Source organism: Salvelinus sp. IW2-2015, unplaced genomic scaffold (assembly GCF_002910315.2).
Source record: "Salvelinus sp. IW2-2015 unplaced genomic scaffold, ASM291031v2 Un_scaffold1879, whole genome shotgun sequence".
NCBI lineage: Eukaryota > Metazoa > Chordata > Actinopteri > Salmoniformes > Salmonidae > Salvelinus > Salvelinus sp. IW2-2015.
In genome coordinates this window covers 66,038-87,444 of record NW_019943242.1, presented here as the reverse complement: position 1 = coordinate 87,444, position 21,407 = coordinate 66,038, and the positions used below count along the sequence as shown (strand labels likewise).

The 21,407-nt window shown below is 41.2% G+C and overlaps 2 protein-coding genes and 1 long non-coding RNA gene across 3 annotated transcripts in view; 1 reads left to right on the top strand and 2 right to left on the bottom strand.

Annotated features, from left to right (window-relative positions):
* The window catches only part of LOC112072286 (leukocyte receptor cluster member 8 homolog), a 15,659-nt gene extending 7,188 nt beyond the window's left edge, over positions 1-8,471 (bottom strand). Inside the window, 4 exon segments of the mRNA XM_070439725.1 lie at positions 195-317; positions 320-380; positions 3,895-4,036; positions 8,169-8,471. Coding sequence (XP_070295826.1) covers positions 195-317; positions 320-380; positions 3,895-4,036; positions 8,169-8,209 — 367 coding nt within the window. The 5' untranslated portion in view covers positions 8,210-8,471.
* Positions 8,472-17,043: 8,572 nt separating this feature from the next.
* Positions 17,044-19,900, top strand: cdc42ep5 (CDC42 effector protein (Rho GTPase binding) 5). Its single transcript, XM_024139694.2, has 2 exons — positions 17,044-17,183; positions 18,453-19,900. The coding sequence occupies exons 1-2, from the start codon at positions 17,132-17,134 to the stop codon at positions 19,436-19,438; spliced, it is 1,038 nt and encodes a 345-aa protein (XP_023995462.1). The 5' UTR covers positions 17,044-17,131; the 3' UTR covers positions 19,439-19,900.
* A 618-nt stretch (positions 19,901-20,518) lies between these two features.
* Positions 20,519-21,407, bottom strand: LOC139024789 (uncharacterized). The gene is made up of 2 exons (XR_011476148.1): positions 20,864-21,407; positions 20,519-20,816 (listed from the first exon to the last, which is right to left on the bottom strand). It is a non-coding gene; the product is annotated as an uncharacterized lncRNA (long non-coding RNA).

Here is a 21,407-nt window from a genome sequence, read left to right as displayed (position 1 = left end):
TTCAACGAATGGTTTTTATGTTGTGTATTCTGTCGGTGTATCATGTGTTAACAGTTCATCGTTTTTTTAGTCCGAAAGTGCCGGTTTTGTAATGTGTAGGCTAAATCGAACAATTCCAATTCCTTATCTAAATGCTATAGTGCATAAAGCCGCATCAGTGTCGGGATATCATTACCAAGGACTATTATCATTACAGTCATCTGAAATGTAGAGGGTGCGGAGGATATGTACACGTACGGGGCCCGGCGCCATGGGGTAGTAGTAATTGTAGGGGTAGGTGTACCCAGGATACGGCTGCTGCTGGTTCTGTTGGTACACTGTTGGTAGTACTGCTGCTGTATGGCTGTGGACTCAGTTACTGCAGGCTTAAACTGACCAGCCTGGAAACACAAACAGACAACTATAAGTGATGAGAGATCAAATCAGAACGAAAGCCTACTCGTCATTTGAATCATATTCGGGTAAAAAGCCAGGAAGACCTGGGCCCGTATCCACAAAGCCTCAGAGTAGGAGTGCTGATCTAGGACAGTTTAGCCTTTTAGAATCCTAATCAATAAGACTACATACACAGGTTGGGACCTGATCCTAGATCTGCACTCTTACTTTGAGACGCTTTGTGGATACGAGCCCAGATCAGACAGTTGTGTGTCTGTCAGGAAGGAAAATTGGTCCATGCTGTACAGCTCGTCAAGTTAAGATAACTGTGAGGTAATATATTATACCCAATAACAAGCGCCTTTGAGATTAAAGCCGGGTATACACCACACAATTTTGGCTCCGATTTAGCTGTCCCAAACAAGTTTTTGAGATTGGAGATAAAATCTCCATGTCATTGCCTACTCGGGGCCGTGGCCGTCACCGTCGTTTAATGTGAGCGGGTCAGAGACTCAATCTGAGGGTTACTGATCTCGTCTTTGAGCAATCCCAGACGTCCCGATATTTTCCAACATGTTTGATTTTATCGGACCCAAATCTGCAAAGGTCTTGTAGTGTGAGATGTGTAACGACAAGTTGAGAACGATGCTCAGCAATAGCAATGAGAGCTCGCCAGAGAAGCCAGTGAGATGACTCTCGAGCAGGAGCGATGACTACTACTAGTATGTGTTTGTACTTGCCTTTAACCAAAGCGTCAAATTGTTAAAGCTCTGAAGCTCACAAGCAATGTTATTTAATTCAAAACGTAAGCTAGATATTTCAAATTTGTATGGGAAGCGTGAATGACAAAACGTTTTTCAGGCTGCTTTGAGCCACAGTTCGGTGCTACGTTAAATGTAATCACATGATTGTTATTTTGGCAAGACAGCATGGTAAGGAGAATCCTCACGACCAGGTCAACAATCTTGTAGTGCACCACTACGTTGGCAAGACAAAAAGAACTACAGGAAAGACAGCCATTTAATGTTAGAGGCTCAGCGATGTTAGGATTTTGAAAGTCGTGTAGTGTCCACCCAACTTTTTTTTTTAAAGGCACTGTTACTATGCCAATAATTGCAACAATTAGACCAGCATTTCATTTAAAAATAGGGTCACGGGAAAAACTCAAGTAAAAAAAAAAAGTTCTTAGTTCATAGAACCGGCGTTACATCAGCAACATTCAGTAGCTGCTAGATGGGGTTGTAATAAACTGAGCAGCTTCGTTTTTTTGACAATAAATATGTCTCTCTTTTGGAATGGTTTAAGCAGCAAAATATTATGGCCCCATCACTGAAACAGAAGACTCAGGAACATATGTGTATTCTGTTTCACTCTACAATGCCCACAAGTCACGCAGAACTCATTAGAACAGAATGGACGAATAGGCACTAAATCAGACTTGGGGAAAAAGAACATCACTAGTTAGATTTCCATCCAATTGGCAACAGATTTTAATGCGAATATTCTAAAATCCACAGAGAAAATATGCTAATTTCCCCTCCAGTGGTGTGTTTCAACCAAACTGACTTGTTGGAGAAATCTGTGCTTTATGACAGTGCACACAAAATGTAATTTTTCGCTTAAGTTTTCATGTATCTAATAAAAATGAAACGTTCAGTGTGTTTTCATTGCATCTTCAACTCTACCGATAGTTTTTGTTAACTCGAAATGACACAACGACAAGGTTCCAGTTTAACAAAGTTTACTGTACCGTATGAACACACTCAAAGGTAGCCATTACACTCCAGGCTAGGTCCATCGACAACCAGACTCCCTGCGCAGGCGCACTCTTGACTGAGTGATAGCCCCGTAATAACAGAAATATAGGGATACTTAAAACATGAGCTTAACAAGTTGTCACAAACTGTTGCGTTAAATAGCACATTTTCCTATTCTGGTCTTGGCACATGCACTCTAGCCAACAGCTTGCAGATACAGTGCGGGTAAACTGTGCATGTAGGATAGTCTACATTATTATGGATATTTGTATTTGGCAAACAGCAGTCAAGCATCGATCATGTCACCAGAATAAGACCCTCGATATTTACTGTAAAGGAGCATCAAGCTCATAGTGTGCATTTTCATAATTTACTTCATCTGTAGCCTAATAAACTGCATGGTTTCCTGAGTTGTAGTGGGCGGACCACACACCATATCATTGCGTGACTCCAAGTTGTCAACATATGATTGGCCAACAAGCTTATTTGACACATCAAATAGTGTTTTTTGACACGCAAAGACCCAAACGGCTTTCCATAGTATGAGAAATCCTGGTTGAGAATGAAACGACTGAACAACGAAACAGCACCGCAAGTGAAAGAAATAGGTTTTGATTATGTTTTACTGGTAATGGGGACATAGGTAAATGCCAACAAAATACATTTTTGGTCAGTTTGGTGTGTGTGTGTGTGTGTAACCTTTATTTAACTAGGCAAGTCAGTTAAGAACAAATTCTTATTTACAATGACGGCCTACCCCGGACGACACTGGGCCAATTGTGCGCCGCCCTATGCGACTCCCAATTACGGCCGGATGTGATACAGCCTGGATTCGAACCAGGGACTGTAGTGACGCCTCTTGCACTGAGATGCAGTGCCTTAAACCGCTGCGTCCATGTGTGTGTGTTAACTATTTAACTGTACTAGAATGCTTAAAAGGCTGCAAAAATGTAAAACATCGGTTATCAGCATCGTTTTTTTTTGGCAAGGAAAATATCAGATATCAGTATTGGCCAAAAATGTCATATCGGTGCATCACTAATTAAAAGCTTATTTGACTAGTCAAATAGTGTCATTTGACGTGCATTTTTTTTGACACGCAAAGACCCCAACGGTGTTCCATAGTACGTTGTGAAGCTAATAGCAGTGACGCTATTACTGTGTAACTCCGGTAGGGCAACATGTGTACCGGTGCTCGACCAGTCGGCGAAAGCCAACATCACCCACGACAGAGAACAGTTGACTGTCAAGGGCAATGAATTCCATTATCTTGGCGTAAATGGATTTCGCCTTTCAGTTCTCTCTCTGAAATGTTCTTACTCTTTCAAATGACTGCTGGACTCGTTGACTGCTCGATCCACACCAGCAGACATTGTGGGCTAGGCATCGGGCCGATACCGATGTTGCCATTTTTAGCTAATAACATCCGATTCCGATATGTTCACCAATATATCGCGTATCCCTAGTCAAAAGTACTGTCAGACTGATTTGTAATAAACTGTCATAGCCCTAATTAAATTAAGTGAACATTTGCCTTTGATGACATAACTTTTTTTACATGGTTGGGTGGCATTTTCATATATCAAAATGGGGTCGCGGACCAAAACAGTTTAGGAACCCCTGAATTAGACGAACAGAACTGCCATCTGCCAGATATGAAACAACTTCCTAAGCAGAATTTCACTTCATTATCGTAGGTAACATGCCTTACAGTAAGTGAACAAATGCATCCAAGAAGCAAAACACAAAAGCAAACACACACCTGTGCTGTGGTCCGGTTGGCCTGAGCGGTCTTGGTGGCGCTCTGGGTCTTGCTGATGGAGGCCAGTGCCTGTCTGGCCTTCTCCCACTCTGGGTTTTCCAAGACTGTCTGGCCCTCCGGACCTGCTGCTGCGCCATACGACCTACAACAGACAGGAGACACGTGACTGTCAGTCATTCAGCATGGAAACCAAACAAATGTCTGATACATTTAACATGACCAAGTTTTAGGTTTGTTAACTTCTTCAGGCTGCAAGCCCGACGCCGGTACACTTATGACAACATCCAGCTCAAGTGCAGGGCGCGAAATTCAAAATATATTTTTTAGAAATATTTAACTTTCACACATTAACAAGTCCAATACAGCATTTGAAAGATAAACATCTTGTGAATCCAGCCAACATGTCCGATTTTTAAAATGTTTTACAGCGAAAACACCACGTATATTTATGTTAGCTCACCACCAAATAGAAAAAAGGACAGACATTTTTCACAGCACAGGTAGCATGCACAAAGCCAACCTAACTAACCAAGATCCAACCAAACTAACCTAGAAACAACTTCATCAGATGACAGTCCTATAACATGTTACACAATAAATCTATGTTTTGTTCGAAAAATGTGCATATTTGAGGTATAAATCAGTTTTACATTGATGCTACCATCACAGCTACCATCAGAAATAGCACCGAAGCAACCAGAGTAATTACACACACCAACGTCAAATACCTAAATACTCATCGTAAAACATTTCTGAAAAATACATGGTGTATAGTAAATGAAAGACAAAGATCTTGTGAATACAGCCAATATTTCCGATTTTTTAAAGTGTTTTACAGCGAAAACACAATATAGCATTATATTAGCTTACTACAATAGCTAACACACAACAACATTGATTCAATGCAACCGGTAGCACAGTTCGACAGATATATGAAATAACATCCCAAAATGGGTCCTACTTTTGCTGATCTTCCATCAGAATGTTGTACAAGGGGTCCTTTGTCCAGAACCGTCTTTGTTTGGGTTTAGAACGACCTKTTTCCCTCTTGAATTAGCAAGCACACTAGCCCAGTGGCGCGAAGCTCTCCTTCCTGAACAAAAGCAGACAACGCAACACGCCTAACGTCCCGAATAAATTTCAATAATCTAATAAAACTATATTGAAAAAACATACTTTACGATGATATTGTAACATGTATCAAATAAAATCAAAGCCGGAGATAGTATTCGCCTATAACGACGGCTTTCCAGAAGGCGATTCCAGGTCCAACTTCGCGCTTTCGAAAAAACAGGAAATGGCGGACAACTTATTCCAAGAGGATTTATTCCACTTCAGACCAAGATAATCCATTCATTTCTTCTCTCACTTCCTCTTGACATCTAGGGGAAGGTGTATGACGTGTATGTATACCAATACGTATCATGCCCATTTATAGGCAAGCCTTTGAACAGAGACCTCGATTTCAGAAATCTCACTTCCTGTCAGGAAGTGGGCTGCAGAAGTTCTGTTTCACTCAGAGAAAAAATTCAAACGGTTTTAGAAACTAGAGAGTGTTTTCTATCCAATAGTAATAATAATATGCATATTGTACGAGCAAGAATTGAGTACGAGACCATTTGAAATGGGCACATTTTCCCAAGTTACTCAATACTGATCCTGCCGCCATAAGAAGTTTAACTTAGAAGATACTACCACCAAACCAGCAATATTTACAGCACACCAATTCTTTAATCAAGAGATAAGATTGATTATTTTTGGAAATGTGTAACTACACCGAACAAAAATATAAACTCAACAATTTCAAAGCTTTTACTGAGTTACAGTTCATAAAGGAAATATATTTTTTATTTAACCAGGAAAAGCCCATTGAGACCTAGAGTCTCTTTTTCAAGGGAGACCTGGCCAGGAAGGCAACAACAACCAATACATTACAGAATTAAAACATACAACAATACAATGCAACATGATCCAGCCTTAAAATGCATTTACACTCCTCTCTAACAGTCTCCCATCAAAATGTAAAATTCGTTCAGTGGCTCTAACTTATCTAGATGAAGCATGGATTGTAGACTATTTAATGCCTCTGTGTCCAAACTTTTGACTGGTACTGTATGACTATCTGCATATAGATGCAACTTTGTTGGTTGCATCCCATTTCCCAGATGATTAATAAAAATTGAGAACACCACAAGCTAAAACGGAACTCAGCATCTAAATTGAAATAAATGTATTAGGTCCTAATCTATGGATTTCACATGACTGGGAATACAGATACGCATCAGTAGAAAGAGGAGGAAGGGAAGCGCTACTAAGGTACACTATAGTATATTTTGGTAGATAGGTGTTGGGGACACCTTAAAAAAAGGCATGGATCAGAAAACCAGTAAGTATCTGGTGTGCACAGTATTTGCCTCATGCAGCGCAACACATCTCCTTTGCAGAGTTGATCAGGCTGTTGATTATGGCCTGTGTAATGTTGTCCCACTCATCTTCAATGGCTGTGCTAAGTTGCGGTATATTGGCTGGAACCGGAACACGGTCATACACGTCGACCCAGAGCATCCCAAACATGCTTAATGGGTGACATGTCTGGTAAGTATACAGGCAATGTAAGAACTGGGACATTTTCAGCTTCCAGGAATTGTGTATAGACCCTTGCGACATGGGGCCGTACATTATCATGCTGAAACATGAGGTGATGGTGGCGGATGAATGGCACGACAATGGGCCGCAGGATGTCGTCATGGTATCTCTGTGCATCGAAACAGTCATCGATAAAAAGCAATTGCGTTCGTTGTCTGTAGCTTATGCCTGCCCATACCACAACTCCACCGCTACCATGGGGCACTCTGTTCACAACACTGACACCAGCAAATCACTTGCCCAAATGACACCATAAAAATAGATGAGCTTCCCTGAAACAGTTTCTGACAGTTTGTGCAAGCCCAGTTTTATCAGCTGTCCGGGTGGCTGTTCTCAGAGGATACTGCAGACGAAGAAGATGGATGCGGAGATCCTGGGCTGGCATGGTTACACGTGGTGTGCGTTTGTGAGAAAGTTGGACTTACTGCCAAATTCTCTAAAACGACATTGGAGGTTGCTTATGGTAAAGAAATAAACACTAAATTCCATGGAAACAGCTCTGGTGGACATTCCCTCAAAACATGACACCTGTGGCATTGTGTTGTGTGACAAAACGGCACATTTTAGTGGCCTTTTATTGTCCCCAGCACAAGGTGCACCTGTGTAATGATCATGCTGTTTAATCAGCTTCTTGATATGCCACACCTGTCAGGTGGATGGATTATCTTGGCAAAGGCAAAATGATGACTAACAGATGCAATTTTTGCACAACATTTTAGATAAATAAGCTTTATGCGCATATGGAAACTTTCTAGTTCATCAAACCAACACTTTACATGTTGCATTCATATTTTTGCTAAGTGTATATGAATATATGTTAGTAAGGTAACATGTTTAATGAGCATCTCAGTTGCTTGAGCATGGCCCTGCACACACATAAAATTCAAAGCCTGCTATTTCTGTGGCCCCTAAATAAAATGGGACATTCTCATTGATGGGAAATAAATGTGTCTCTGTTAGTAGAGGGTATGTTGAGGGAATCTCAAAATAAGAGTGCTTTGACTCCACATAAAGAATAGCAAGAACCCCTGCTAGTACAGAATAAAACAGTCATCGCCTTGCCCTGCCTATATTTAAGAGACAGTAACTTTTCAGACAACTAGCTAGAACATTTCCAAATCTTATAGAAGTGATTCAATGACAAGTTAGAGAATACTGCCCAAGCCTTGAGAGAGTAGCTCAACTGCCCGGTCCGGAATCAACCCATTAGCCCTATTACACCCTATTCGTAGACATGAAAATCGTGTTGATACTAGAAGTTGTTGTGACCCGGCCTGGAAGATAACGTTAACTTAGTGAGAGTCTTGGATTGATGTTACTAGGTTACTGGACTGTGACCCAGATAGTTATGATAGACAAGGTAATTAGCTACGTACTTTGCTAGTACAGAAGCCTAGCCGATACGAAGCTGCAGGAAAGTAGGAGTTAGCTAACGTTAACTTACTGGCTAGTTAGCGTTAGCACCTTAACGTTAGCTACGTTAACTAACAGAACGAGAAGAACTCTGCGAATCGCAGGCTTTCTTCGGACGTTATTAAATGTCAATGTCTAGCTAGAATACAGGTCAAAATAAAGTGAAAACATATTCGAAAGCTCGATATGTTTAACTTGATAATTTTAGGTCTTACCAGTTAGCAGCTGGAGCTGTCTGGGTCGTATTCGCCGCCATTTTACCACCGAGATAACTAGCTAGCTACAGTACCAATCTAATTTTCGTCAGCCAGAAGACCCTAACGTAAACAAGAACAAATAAATCACAATATACAAGGAAAGTTGGTCTTTTACACTACCATCCACTACTTCTCAACAAGACCGTCTTTAAATTGAAGAAAAAAACACACTATAAAGCAATATCTAAATGTCGAATAATGCAATTTTCACAAGAACAACCGCAGCTGCAATGGATCTTCAACTGAAAAACAAAATGGCAGTTCCATTAGATATGGAACGTATGCCTCGCCTTCCGTTTCCTTTGCCTCGCCTCCTCTCATTGGAGGAAAAGACATACCTACTTTGTTCCTAGATTTCAACGTTTTGCCTTCTCATTATCACTACTGCTACTACTTGCGTAATAAAGTTATTGTTGTTAAACACCGTAACCCTTGATGTTGCAGAATAATATTGAATAAAACATTGTTTTACTCTCCCTACTGGTGAAAAGCTGTTATAAGTAAAATATATATATTTAAGACTCTTCATCCTCCACCACACAACTTTCAAGCAAGGTGAATGTGATAAGATAGTCTCGACCAGGGATGGGCAACATTGATGGGGGTGGGGGCCACAAAAAAATCTGAACTCATCATCAGGGGCCGCAGTAGCTGCTGGTCTTTGTACCCAAATCCATACCCACACGTGCAGTCAGAGCCGGCCATAGGCTTTTGGGGGCCCTAAGTGAGAGTGGGTGGCCCGAGGGTGCCCCCTGAAAAATCTGAAAGTAAAAAAGTATTCATATAAAAAAAAGTTACAAAAGTTATATGTTTAATGTCACATGCACAAGTATGGTACAATGCCTTTCTTGCAAACTCAAAACCCAACAATGCAATAATCAATAACAATGTATTACTATTTTTTTTAAACACACAAGAAATAAGAAAAGAAAATAAGTAAGTAAGCATACTATATACAGGGAATATTTTTTAAAGTCAGTTCCAATAACATATTTACAATGTGCAGGGATACTGGAGTGATGGAGGAATATATGTAAAAAGTTAAGGGGTCTAGGCAACAGGATATAAGATAAACAGAGTAGCAGCAGTTTGTATGTGAGTGGGTGTGCAAGTGTGTGGAGTCAGTATAAATGTCTGTGCATATTATGTGTGAGCAAGCAAATGATGGAGTGAGTATTTGTGAATGTGTTGGAGTGACAGTGTGTGTTAGTGTGTAGGGTCCTGTGAGTGCATAGAGACAATAAAGTCAATAAAGTTACAAGGTTAACTCAGATAGTCCATGAAGCAAGTTTGTTAGCTATTTATCAATCATATTGCTTGGGGATAGAAGCTGTTCAAGAGCCTGTTGGTGTCAGACTTGATGCACCGGTACCACTTGCKGTGCGGCAGCAGAAAAAATWGTCWATGGCTTGGGTGGTTGGAGTCTAAAAGTAGTGCACTGGGCCTTTAGCCCACTGGGCCTTTCCTAGTCCTGGAAACATGGGCCTACAAAAGGGGGCTGCCAGTTGCCCATCCCTGGTCTAAACTCTGGTCTACATACAGCCAGTTCAATTTGAATATTTGACTTGGGTCATAGCAACATTGTTCGCAGAGGGCGAATTATAATGTGACATTCGGGGGTCTCTATTTATTTCATGGGACCTCCTATGTGTGCACATGTAACGGATGTGAAATGGCTAGCTAGTTAGCGGGTACGCGCTAGTAGCGTTTCAATCAGTTACGTCACTTGCTCTGAGACTTAAGTAGGGTTTCCCCTTGCTCTGCAAGGGCCGTGGCCTTTGTGGAGCGATGGGTAACGACGCTTCGTGGGCGACCGTTGTTGATGTGTGCAGAGGGTCCCTGGTTCGCGCCCGTGTCGGGGCGAGGGGACGGTTTAAAGTTATACTGTTACATTGATGCTGTTGACCCAGATCACTGGTTGCTGCGGAAAAAGGAGGAGGTTGAAAGGGGGGTGAGTGTAACGGATGTGAAATGGCTAGCTAGTTAGCGGGTACGCGCTAGTAGCGTTTCAATCAGTTACGTCACTTGCTCTGAGACTTAAGTAGGGTTTCCCCTTGCTCTGCAAGGGCCGCGGCTTTTGTGGAGCGATGGGTAACGACGCTTCGTGGGCGACTGTTGTTGACGTGTGCAGAGGGTCCCTGGTTCGCGCCCGTGTCGGGGCGAGGGGACGGTTTAAAGTTATACTGTTACACACACACACAAAAATGCATGGGCCTAATAGTAAAGACATGATATTTAACTGTCTGTTTTTTATTTAGCATGAACACAACCAGTCATGATGTTTTCATCTTATTGTCAAACAAATCACTTAAAAAAGTAGGCTACCTGTGCATGTTCATCCACTCAAGCATCGAAACAATGCACTGTGCACTCAAGCAATTTGATGAATCTGTTACAAAACAACAAAAAGTGTAATGACATTCAGCGATTGTCATTGGGTCTTTGCTCTTGTAGCCTGAATTAATACATTTTTTTGGGACACCTGAAAAGTTGGGAAAAGTTGGGACACCTGAAAAGGGTCTGAGATATGGGACTGTCCGGAGATGACAACCCGTACTGGGCACAGATGTCAATTTTATTGAATAGTTTGAGTTATGGCCTTGTCTCAGAGGAATGTGCCTAAGAGCCAGATGCTGATGATGGGTTGGTTGCCCTATGCAACGACAAAAAAATCTGTGAAAGTTTTAAGGACATAGTTCAAAAACCTCCAAATAGCCTATAATTTACATTCTCAGAACATTAATAAAACCTCCTACGAAAACGTCCAGGGAACCATAGTAAAACGTTCTCAGAGCCTCCCTGCAAACTAAAAATGTAAGTTCCCAGAACAGGCAAAATGTTCACTTCTGTTCTTTTTAAATAACATTCTTAGAATTTTCTTTGAACATTACTAATGTTTTCTTGTAGTTTTTATGAAACGTTTTCTTAATGTTCTAAGAACATGAGGAAACCTGCACAAAACCTTATGCTGAAGTACAGAAATTCCCACAGAAGATCGCTGTTTCTTAATGTTCTACGAACATTTTGAGAACATGACTTTAACCAGTTAAATGTAACTAAATCAATCAGAAAAAGTAATGTAAGCCCCAAAAGTAATTATTTATCATGAGAGGGCCATAAACAATTACTAGTAGTTCTGCATATTCAAAGAAAGATTTAAATCTCACCTTTCTGGTTAAAATAGCTGTAAATTGCTGAGGTGTAGTCACTTTTGAGGATACAAGCTCAAGTACACAGTACAAATATGATAGAAATATTACCTATTTTATGTGATGTATTTCCTATTCAGCAAAACTGTATGAAGAAGGCTTAAAATGACTTATATGCTTTCTAAATACAGCATAATCAAGTTATAAAACTACTAACTATAAGATTCCACCTTCCTTGTAACTGTGAAATGCATATTTGTATGTTTAGTGTTAGAGAAAATGTGCATATTTTCTAAAGGTCTCTCTTGATCAAAACGTCTGCCCCCATCGCTGTGAATGTATCAGAGCTCTAGCTTAGCTTCCTAAACTCATTAGGAACTCGCCTTTCATTTCATATTAATATTGTCCGTCTATGACACACAGAGTGAGTTTAGTTTAAAATCTATAAATTATTTTAGATTAATAGCTATTAATCGATCTCTGAATGTGCTACCATGATTAAACCACTATCTCCTGCTGCGCTACGATGTAATGATTGCAGGCATTTGCTTACTTCTAAAAGGTTTTAGAATGGAATGGAATTATGAATTTCTTAATTCCATTATTTTACTTTTAGATTTGTGTGTATTGTTGTGAATTGTTAGACACTACTGCACTGTTGGAGCTAGGAACACAAGCATTTCACTAAACCCGCAATAACATCTGCAAAATATGTGTATTTGACCAATACAATTTGATTTGATTTGATTTCAAACCTGCAGAAAACGTTATACTGAAGTACGGAAATTTCCACAGAAGAAAGTTGTTTCTTAATGTTCTCTGAGCGTTCTGAGAACATTACTTTAAATAAGAGCATGAGGAAACCTGTGGGAAACGTTATACTGAAGTACTGAAATTCCCACCTAAGCAACATATGGTTCTCAGAACGTTATGTGCTAGCTGGGTATCCCGAGTGGCGGATCCCCCTAAGGCGGTCTAAGGCACTGCATCTCAGTGCAAGAGGCATCACTACAGTCCCTGGTTTAAATCCAGGCTGTATCACATCTGGCCGTGATTGGGAGTCCCATAGGGAGGCGCACAATTGGCTCAGCGTCGTTTGGCTGGGGTAGGCCATCCTTGTAAATAAGAATTTGTTCTTAACTGACTTGCCTAGTTAAATTAAAATAATAATAATCATGCACCATTGCTAGAAGGTTGTGGGAAGGTTGTATGCAAAATAACTGTGGGACAACCATACTCTCACCGAGCTCTAAGAAACATATAGTATGTGCTAGCTGGGTCATGTTTCATTCGGGAGACCACCCTGGGCCTCCCATAATTAGCATTCTGATTGTTTGTCTTCCCAACATTGTTGCTGAAATCGATCCCATGTTGAAACACTGTGTGCTTCAAAAACTTGCGGTAGTGTAACGTGGGGTAACTGCACCCCCCCCCCCCCCCCTGTAATTCTCACAGAAACCACTTTGTCACCATTTTTTTCCCAACACTTTCCCTGGCTGCCAGTACTCTTGCTTAACTAAAATAAATTCTCTGTCTCGTACGGAAAATTTAAGTCAATCTAACATAACGATTCTGAGGTAAGTTTATCTAATATTTTGTCATTTACAAAAGGTTATATATACTGTATATAATCTAATTAAGTTCGATCTATCAATGTTTAAATATATATATATCATTAGGGGAGCCTAAAAAACAATCCACTTGTTTAGAGATACACATTTAATAAATGTTTCATAGAGCACTAACATTTAAGGTGAGTGGGTTGGGGCAATTGCCCCTCCTCCAATGCGGCAACTTGCTCCAAATTAGGATTTTCCAAATCATGTCCAAATAATCTACAAGTCACTTCATTGAGTTACGCAGTAAAAAAAAATGACGATACTTTAGAATGATTTTGACATGATTTGGAGATCATTTTTTTGCTGAAACAAAAAACATAGCTTTTTGTGTCAGCAATTGGACTTTGTTCTTAGGGGAGCTAGTTACCTTCACGTTACCCTACACATCAAATCAAATTGTATTGGTCACATACACATGGTTAGCAGATGTTAATGCGAGTGTAGTGAAATGCTTGTGCTTCTAGTTCCGACCGTGCAGTAAATATCTAACAAGTAATCTAACAATTTCCCAACAACTACCTTATACACACACAAGTGTAAAGGAAGATAAGAATATGTACATATAAATATATGGATGAGCGATGGCTGAGCGGCATAGGCAAGATGCAGTAGATGGTATAGAGTACAGTATATACATATGAGATGAGTAATGTAGGGTATGTAAACATTATATAAAGTGGCATTGTTTAAAGTGACTAGTGATACGTTTATTACATCCAATTTATTATTATAAAGTGGCTAGAGATTTGAGTCAGTATGTTGGCAGCAGCCACTCAATGTTAGTGAGCGTTAACAGTCTGATGGCCTTGAGATAGAAGATGTTTTGCAGTCTCTCGGTCCCTGCTTTGATGCACCTGTACTGACCTCGCCTTCTGGATGATAGTGGGGTGAACAGGCAGTGGCTCGGGTGGTTGTTGTCCTTGATGATCTTTATGGCCTTCCTGTGACATCAGGTGGTGTAGGTGTCCTGGAGGGCAGGTAGTTTGCCCCCAGTGATGCGTTGTGCAGACCTCACTACTCTCTGGAGAGCCTTACGGTTGTGGGCGGAGCAGTTGCCGTACCAGGCGGTGATACAGCCCGACAGGATGCTCTCGATTGTGCATCTGTAAAAGTTTGTTGAGTGCGAGGTTATTTTCCTGACACCACACTCCCAGAGCCCTCACCTCCTCCCTGTAGGCTGTCTCGTCGTTGTTGGTAATAAAGCCTACCACTGTAGTGTCATCTGCAAACCTGATTATTGAGTTGGAGGCGTGCGTGGCCACGCAGTCATGGGTGAACAGGGAGTACAGGAGAGGGCTGAGAATGCACCCTTGTGGTGCCCCAGTGTTGAGGATCAGCGGGGTGGAGATGTTGTTTCCTACCCTCACCACCTGTGGGCGGCCCGTCAGAAAGTCCAGGACCCAGTTGCACAGGGTGGGGTCGAGACCCAGGGTACTGTGGGTCTCGACCCTTAATGACGAGTTTGGAGGGTACTATGGTGTTAAATGCTGAGCTGTAATCAATGAACAGCATTCTTACATAGGTATTCCTCTTGTCCAGATGAGTTAGGACAGTGAGCAGTGTGATTGTGATTGTGTCGTCTGTGGACCTATTGGGGCGGTATGCAAATTGGAGTGGGTCTAGGGTGTCAGGTAGGGTGGAGGTGATATGATCCTTGACTAGTCTCCCAAAGCACTTCATGATGACGGAAGTGAGTGCTACGGGGCGATAGTCGTTTAGCTCAGTTACCTTAGCTTTCTTGGAAACAGGAACAATGGTGGCCCTATTGAAGCATGTGGGAACAGCAGACTGGGATAGGGATTGATTGAATATGTCTGTAAACACAACAGCCAGCTGGTCTGCACATGCTCTGAGGACGCGGCTAGGGATGCCATCTGGGCCGGCAGCCTTGCGAGGTTTAACACGTTTAAATGTTTTACTCACGTTGGCTGCGGTGAAGGAGAGCCCACATGTTTTGGTAGTGGGCCGTGTCAGTGGCACTGTATTGTCCTCAAAGCGAGCAAAGAAGTTGTTTAATTTGTCTGGGAGCAAGACATCGGTGTCTTAATAGCGATGAGCCCGTCTACGGAGCCACACATGAACAATGTGAGGACAGACATAGAAAAATTATGACTGATGCGTAACCTACACTGTTTTATCAGACACATTAATACTATGTTTTAGTGTCTTAAATGCATTGACTCATGAACCATAATAGTTGATTTACAGTGATAGTAGAAAATACAATCGGGTGGAATCAAGCACTATAAAAGATTAATAGCGTCCTCATGTGGCATTGAACTGAACAACAGACACGATTTAAAAAAATTGTTTCTATGGGCCACTAATCCCATGGCTTTCATTTGAAACATTATGGAGGAAAAGGGGACATTAGGTACAAATGTATGTGTGTTTATTACGCCATATTACTCTCCTCTCCTGTGCTCTATTCTGTTTGCCAAACATCACCATAAATAGAATAGAGCCAGTTGGGAAATCAGAATTTGCTCAGTAATAAAAAATATATAATTATTTGAAGTCCAACTTCTGTCAGATAAGAGCAAAATATATATTTTTTTATTACTGAGCAAATTCTGATTTCCCAACTGGCTCTATTCTATTTATGAGGTGATGTTTGGCAAACAGAATAGAGCCCAGGAGAGGTGAGTAATATGGCGTAATAAACACATACATTTGTACCTAATTTCCCCTTTTCCTCCTTCCCCCTGCTGTTCTTTATTTCCTGCCCTGCACCTCGACTGCTGCAGGATGTACGTCTTTTCATACTCACAACCCTAAGCACATTGTCTTCACAAAAACACACACACACCACACACACACACACACACACACACACACACACACACACACACACAACACACACACACACACACACACACACACAACACACACACAACACACACACACACACACACACACACACACACACACACACACAAATGGTAAGCAAAGGAGGATATCTTACTATTGTATAATGTGTGTGTGACACAGAGAGACAGAGATAGAGAGCAAGGACTCAGATGCAATATCTTATATCAATATTTAAATAAAGTTAAATAAATGTTAAATAAAAAAATAAAAACATTCCCATAGGCACTCATCAGTGTGACCACAAGCACCTCCACTGGTTCCTGTTAGTCTACTGGTTCATCCAGGGGTTGTATTTGGGACTTGATGGGTAGTAGAAGACACTTGACTTTTCCATGATTAAATTCAATTCCCACGGTGTGCCATTCAATTGAACCTTTGGACACATCCTCCCACAGCTATGTAAACCTTGGGTGATGATATGCCTCATCATTGTGTGATTCCCTGAAGTATGAGTGATATGGGGCTGAATGGGGAGGAAGATGAGAGATAGTTTCTCCTGTCCCACAGCAAACGGGTCTTCCTACAGCAGCGGGCAGAATTCTGATTACCTAGATCCAGGATTTCCTCAAAGTCCCCTTTCAAGAAGGACTGATCCAAATTAGCAAGAGGAACTGAGTGTTAGACCCCACAGGCAGTGGACAAAGCATGTCCTAGAGAGCGACTGACTTGCCTGACAGCATTCCCAAAAAGGGAGGAATTGTAGCCAATTTCTTACGCCCATAGTAATGTACAGGAATGACACCAACCTGACTGGCTGGCTGAGGGAGAGACAGAGAGAAGATCTCTCATTAATGTAGCCTAATTATTTGTATTTTATTTATTTAACTAGGCAAGTCAGTTAAGAACAAATTCTTATTTACAATGACGGCCTGCCCCGGACGACGCTGGGCCAATTGTGCGCCACCCTATGGGACTCCCAATCACGGCCGGATGTGATACAGCCTGGATTCGAACCAGGTTACTGTAGTGAACCAGGTTACTGTAGTGACGCCTCTTGCACTGAGATGCAGTGCCTTAGACCGCTGCGCCACTCGGGAGCCCTTTATGCTACATACTTGTAACAAAAACCTTGTATCAAAAACATTAGTTATTGATTGTTTGATTTGTGTGCACTTGATGTGGACCCTAGACCCCGTCATTCTCCCTCCGTAAAACACTCCCTAATAAAATACCGCGTCACTTCCTTGCCAATCCCTTAGAAAAAGAAATATTAGAAAGGGACGAACGACGCTGGGAAAGAGCGAGAAGAAGCCAGAAGAGAAGAAGCCAGAAGAAAAGACCGATGAAAATAGGGATAGTGAGGCGGGAGGAAGCGAAACACGAGCGTAATCAAAGTAAGTTCCCCATACTTTTTCTGTTTTGAAAACACTCCACTCAGAAACTTGATCGGCGGAGCGCAAGTTTTGCACTTTTCCTCCGCATTGACACCACTCATTATGGCCTTCCATAGACTACTATTGCTAGGCAATCTATATGATACGTTTTTGAGTTCAATTCGCAGACATTCGCTATTTGTTGAAATGGGGTCCCGAGCTATGGCTGGCAGTAAGTTTGACATAATGTAGCCTGCCTTGCCGCATAAAAGCGATCAGTTTTATGAGGAGTTGTTGATTTTGTTTTGATGAGGCATATCACTTGCAAGGACAAGGGGACTCACATAGGGTCTAATGAACTTTCAACCGCTTACTGTTTAATCCTCTGATGAAAGTTATTAGTAAATAGTAAACAAATGACAGTAATGTCAGACTGCTTTTTAAATGTAGGCTACCTCATTGTCTTTAAAAGCTCAGTAACACCGGTTTGAGCCCATTTTCAATATAGTTTTAAATTCAATGCAATAGGGAATCATTGTAATTGCTTTTAGTATTGCCCTAGATAGTGTTTGTCTATGGCTTTAAAGTATCCTACCCCGAGGGAAGGAATCCAGGCAGAAGTATGTTTCACTTGCAAGTCACAGCATGGCCTTGGCATAAATATCAATGCCAAACGACTAGTTGGTTTCTCACACTCTTGCACAACAGTGATGTTTTTAGGTAGGCCTGTCATGACAGGTCACTGTATATAAGACCATAGAAGTCTGCCCTGTACAGTGACACTAATCAAGGGAAATGGCCCCTCAGTGACAGCTTGGCTCTGGGCCCCTCATATTCACTTACTCTCTGTTATCTATGTTGACAGTCTAGAATGGACTTCTCTGTTCACTGTAGGTTTATATACTGGCAAAATACCTTTTTGTTAAGGTATTTTATTTCTGTTATGTGTCTTCTAAATAGGTGTATTGAGTTGATATTTGTCTCACACTGACTGAACTTGGCTCAGTGTCCGCATAAATAGATTACGTCAAAGTAAGAACATCGAGGTAGTTTTAGTTTCATTTAGTCTGCCAGTGTGTTTTCTGATGCATAGAAGATCATGTTTCTGCTTGATGTGTTGTCTCATCCAACTGGTTTTATTTTCTCCACGTCTTTGGCCTCTTTCTTTCTTTCTGTCACTCTTTCATGTTTTCCCATGCTCTCTTCTCTACACCACTTTTTCTCTCCATCTGAACCCCATCTTCTCTCTCTCTTGCCTCCTTTCTCCATAATTCTTTCTCCCTCTCTCAGCTGTCATGCCACTCCACAAGTCTTCCCACAAGGCACCTCGCCTGGACCCCACCATGATCTCAGCTCCGCTGGGGGACTTCCGCCACACCATGCACATCGGGAGGGGCGGAGATGCTTTCGGTGACACCTCCTTCCTGGCTACTGTCGGCCCCAGCCCTGACCCTGGGTCTCCGGGTGCCACGGCAACAAACGACTCAATGSCGCCCGTTGATTCCGAGACGCCACTTAACCACACTGATGATGTCACGGATGGCTTCGGAAGCCCACTGAACAGTGAGCTTCAGCATTCCGAGTCGGTGTCGTCCTTCACACTCGATATGGATTTCGACCTGGGCCCATCCATCATGGGTGATGTGCTGGGGGTGATGGATGGACTGGGGCTGGACTCAGACTGGACTAGGACTCGCGCTAATGAGGAAGATGTCTCCAGTCCAAGCAAAAGTCTTGTCATTGAAGTGGAGAATTTTAAAATGGCGGCGGAGGATCAGTCTGTCAGCATAAGGAACGAGCTGAATGAGAAGAAGCTTTTAGGGATCGAGGGAGATGAGGTGGGAGATGGAAGGATAATAGAGGGGACTGGAGGGATCAAGGCCAAAGGCCAGAGGCCGAAGGTGAGATTCAGCGACAAACGAGAGGAGATCATTCGCCAAGCGTCGGAGGAGGAAGGTCAGGAGTTAGATGTTGAGGAAGAGTATGTGAGTCCCACTGAGGAAGATCGAGAGAGAGGGAACAACGTCATCAGCGTGCCAATCGCGGGAATAGAGGTACAGCCCATCAATCACAAGGCGGATTCACCTTCCAGTCCCGCCTCCTCACATAGCTCAGAGTATGAGGGTGTCACCCCATTGGACAGGAGGAGGGTTGACAACTGTCACTCAGAGACTGATTCCGAGGAGGAGGAGGAGGAGGAGGAGGAGGAGGAAGGGGGAGACAATGGACGGGGCTACACATTTGAAGATGAGTTTGATGATGAAATCGGCCTATAAGAGTGCTATGGGGCGTCTTACGTCAATCAATCAGAGGATAAAATGGTTCCTCATTGGTTGTGAACTATGTACAGTTTACTTCCTCTATGCATTGTTCTGCAAATTATCATTCAGAAGGGAGGTTTAACCAAAGCTAAGTATTTCAGAATAACAACTGGATATTTGAAGAGTCTCTGTTGAAATGTTTTTGGGACCAAATTGCTCCTTTGGATCCTCAGTCATAGACATGCAGTTAGTAAACAGTTACTACAGGAATCCGTTTCATTGAATCAATCTTATAAGCGCCAATTGATGGACAGAAAAAATGTGACCTTTGAAATAGCCACCTAGTATTCAGATTTGAAATGCTACATTTTTAACAGACACTGTACTTCAATTTATTATGTCTCAATTCAAAATACACAAAGAATAGCCTAGTATTGTTTTAGGCCAAGCAGTTTTTCAGTGAATAAATAGCCTAGTTTGCAGCACTTTAATTCATTTCAAGAAACTGGAAGCTTTACTGTTAAATCAGTGCTCAGTAAAAGATAATGACAGTTTTTTAAATGAAAATGATTAAGGCAAATGGAAATGTTTTAACTAACATGTTTTAGTTTTTACCAGGTCAAAGGTGTTTCTTAAGAGAAAGTGCATATGATACAGAAAGACTAGTATCTTATGCTGAAGGTGCCTTAAAGGGAGTTGTATTGTTCATATCCCTGTGCTTTAACTCACTATAGCCATGTCTTCCTTCTTTATGTTGTATTTTCATATCATGTATTGCTCAGAGCAAATTGCTTTGTTGTCCGTTTTGCATTGCATCTTAATGCTCTTTAGAAACAAACTATAAAACTAAATGAACCAGCCTTTTTAGGACGAATGTAGATTTCTTTGCCACCTGTTTCTCCTCCTAATTCATGGAAAGTGTTTTTTCCTGAGTGATTTTATTGTTAAATGCCACTGGGTTGTTCTACGAAATGAGTCCTTTTTAGGTAGTGTAACTTGGTTAAAAAAAATATATATATTTTAACATTCTATAATGATGAGCACATTTTCAACTTAATAAAACATGTTTTCCCATCTCAAGAGGTTAAATAAAAATATATACTATAACTGCCAAATAAAGTAAGTGTTGACCGTAACAGGGTTAATGATTTCATCTTAAATCAGCCATAAATCCCCTTGTGACAGGGGGAATGGAAGCTTGTTGCTTGCAACAGGGAGGGGCAATTGAATGCAAGGTTCAAAACATTTTATTAAATTAAACATTATTAGCCTGTAGCAATGAGTAGCAGGGGTGACGAGTTAAAGCTCGACCCACTCAGTTTTCCACCACAAAACACCAGAAAATGGCCAAAAAGAGTAGAACCAGCTCACCTGCGTTTACACTATGATTTGACTATTAGTTTATTTTTGAAAAAAATATTTAAAAAGGAATAGTTTCACGATATTAAGACAAGTTCAGTTCACGTAACAGGGTTGACCTTAAAATTAGTGACTTTTTTAAAATAAATAAAAATATGTTTACGATAATGATTCACTAATCTCATGAAATAAAGAATTATCTTCAGAAATGACTGTCAAAGCAACAGAATAACTAGGGTTTTACAATTTTGGGGTGAAGTGGATTAAAATCTTCTGAGAAGTCAGTGCACAGAGGGACATTTATTCATATAAAAAAAAATCCGATTTTGAATTTTCCATGTGGTCTACTTCATTTAATATAACAGGTTTTTCAAATCCAATATTGGTGCACAATTTCTACTTAAAATATCAAAGGATGCAAAAGCAACTCATTTCATGGAACAACCCTACTCTGTTTATGGATACCTCAGTTTAAGAATTTCCTCTTATTTAGAGCTTTAATATCTATGGTGTTTTCATGAAATAAATCTATCATTCCTATTTTTTTTAACTGTGGACTGTTCACATTCCAATATTTAATTTCTCAAGTCAGAATTTTTCTGACCTAAATTACATCCAATGTAGG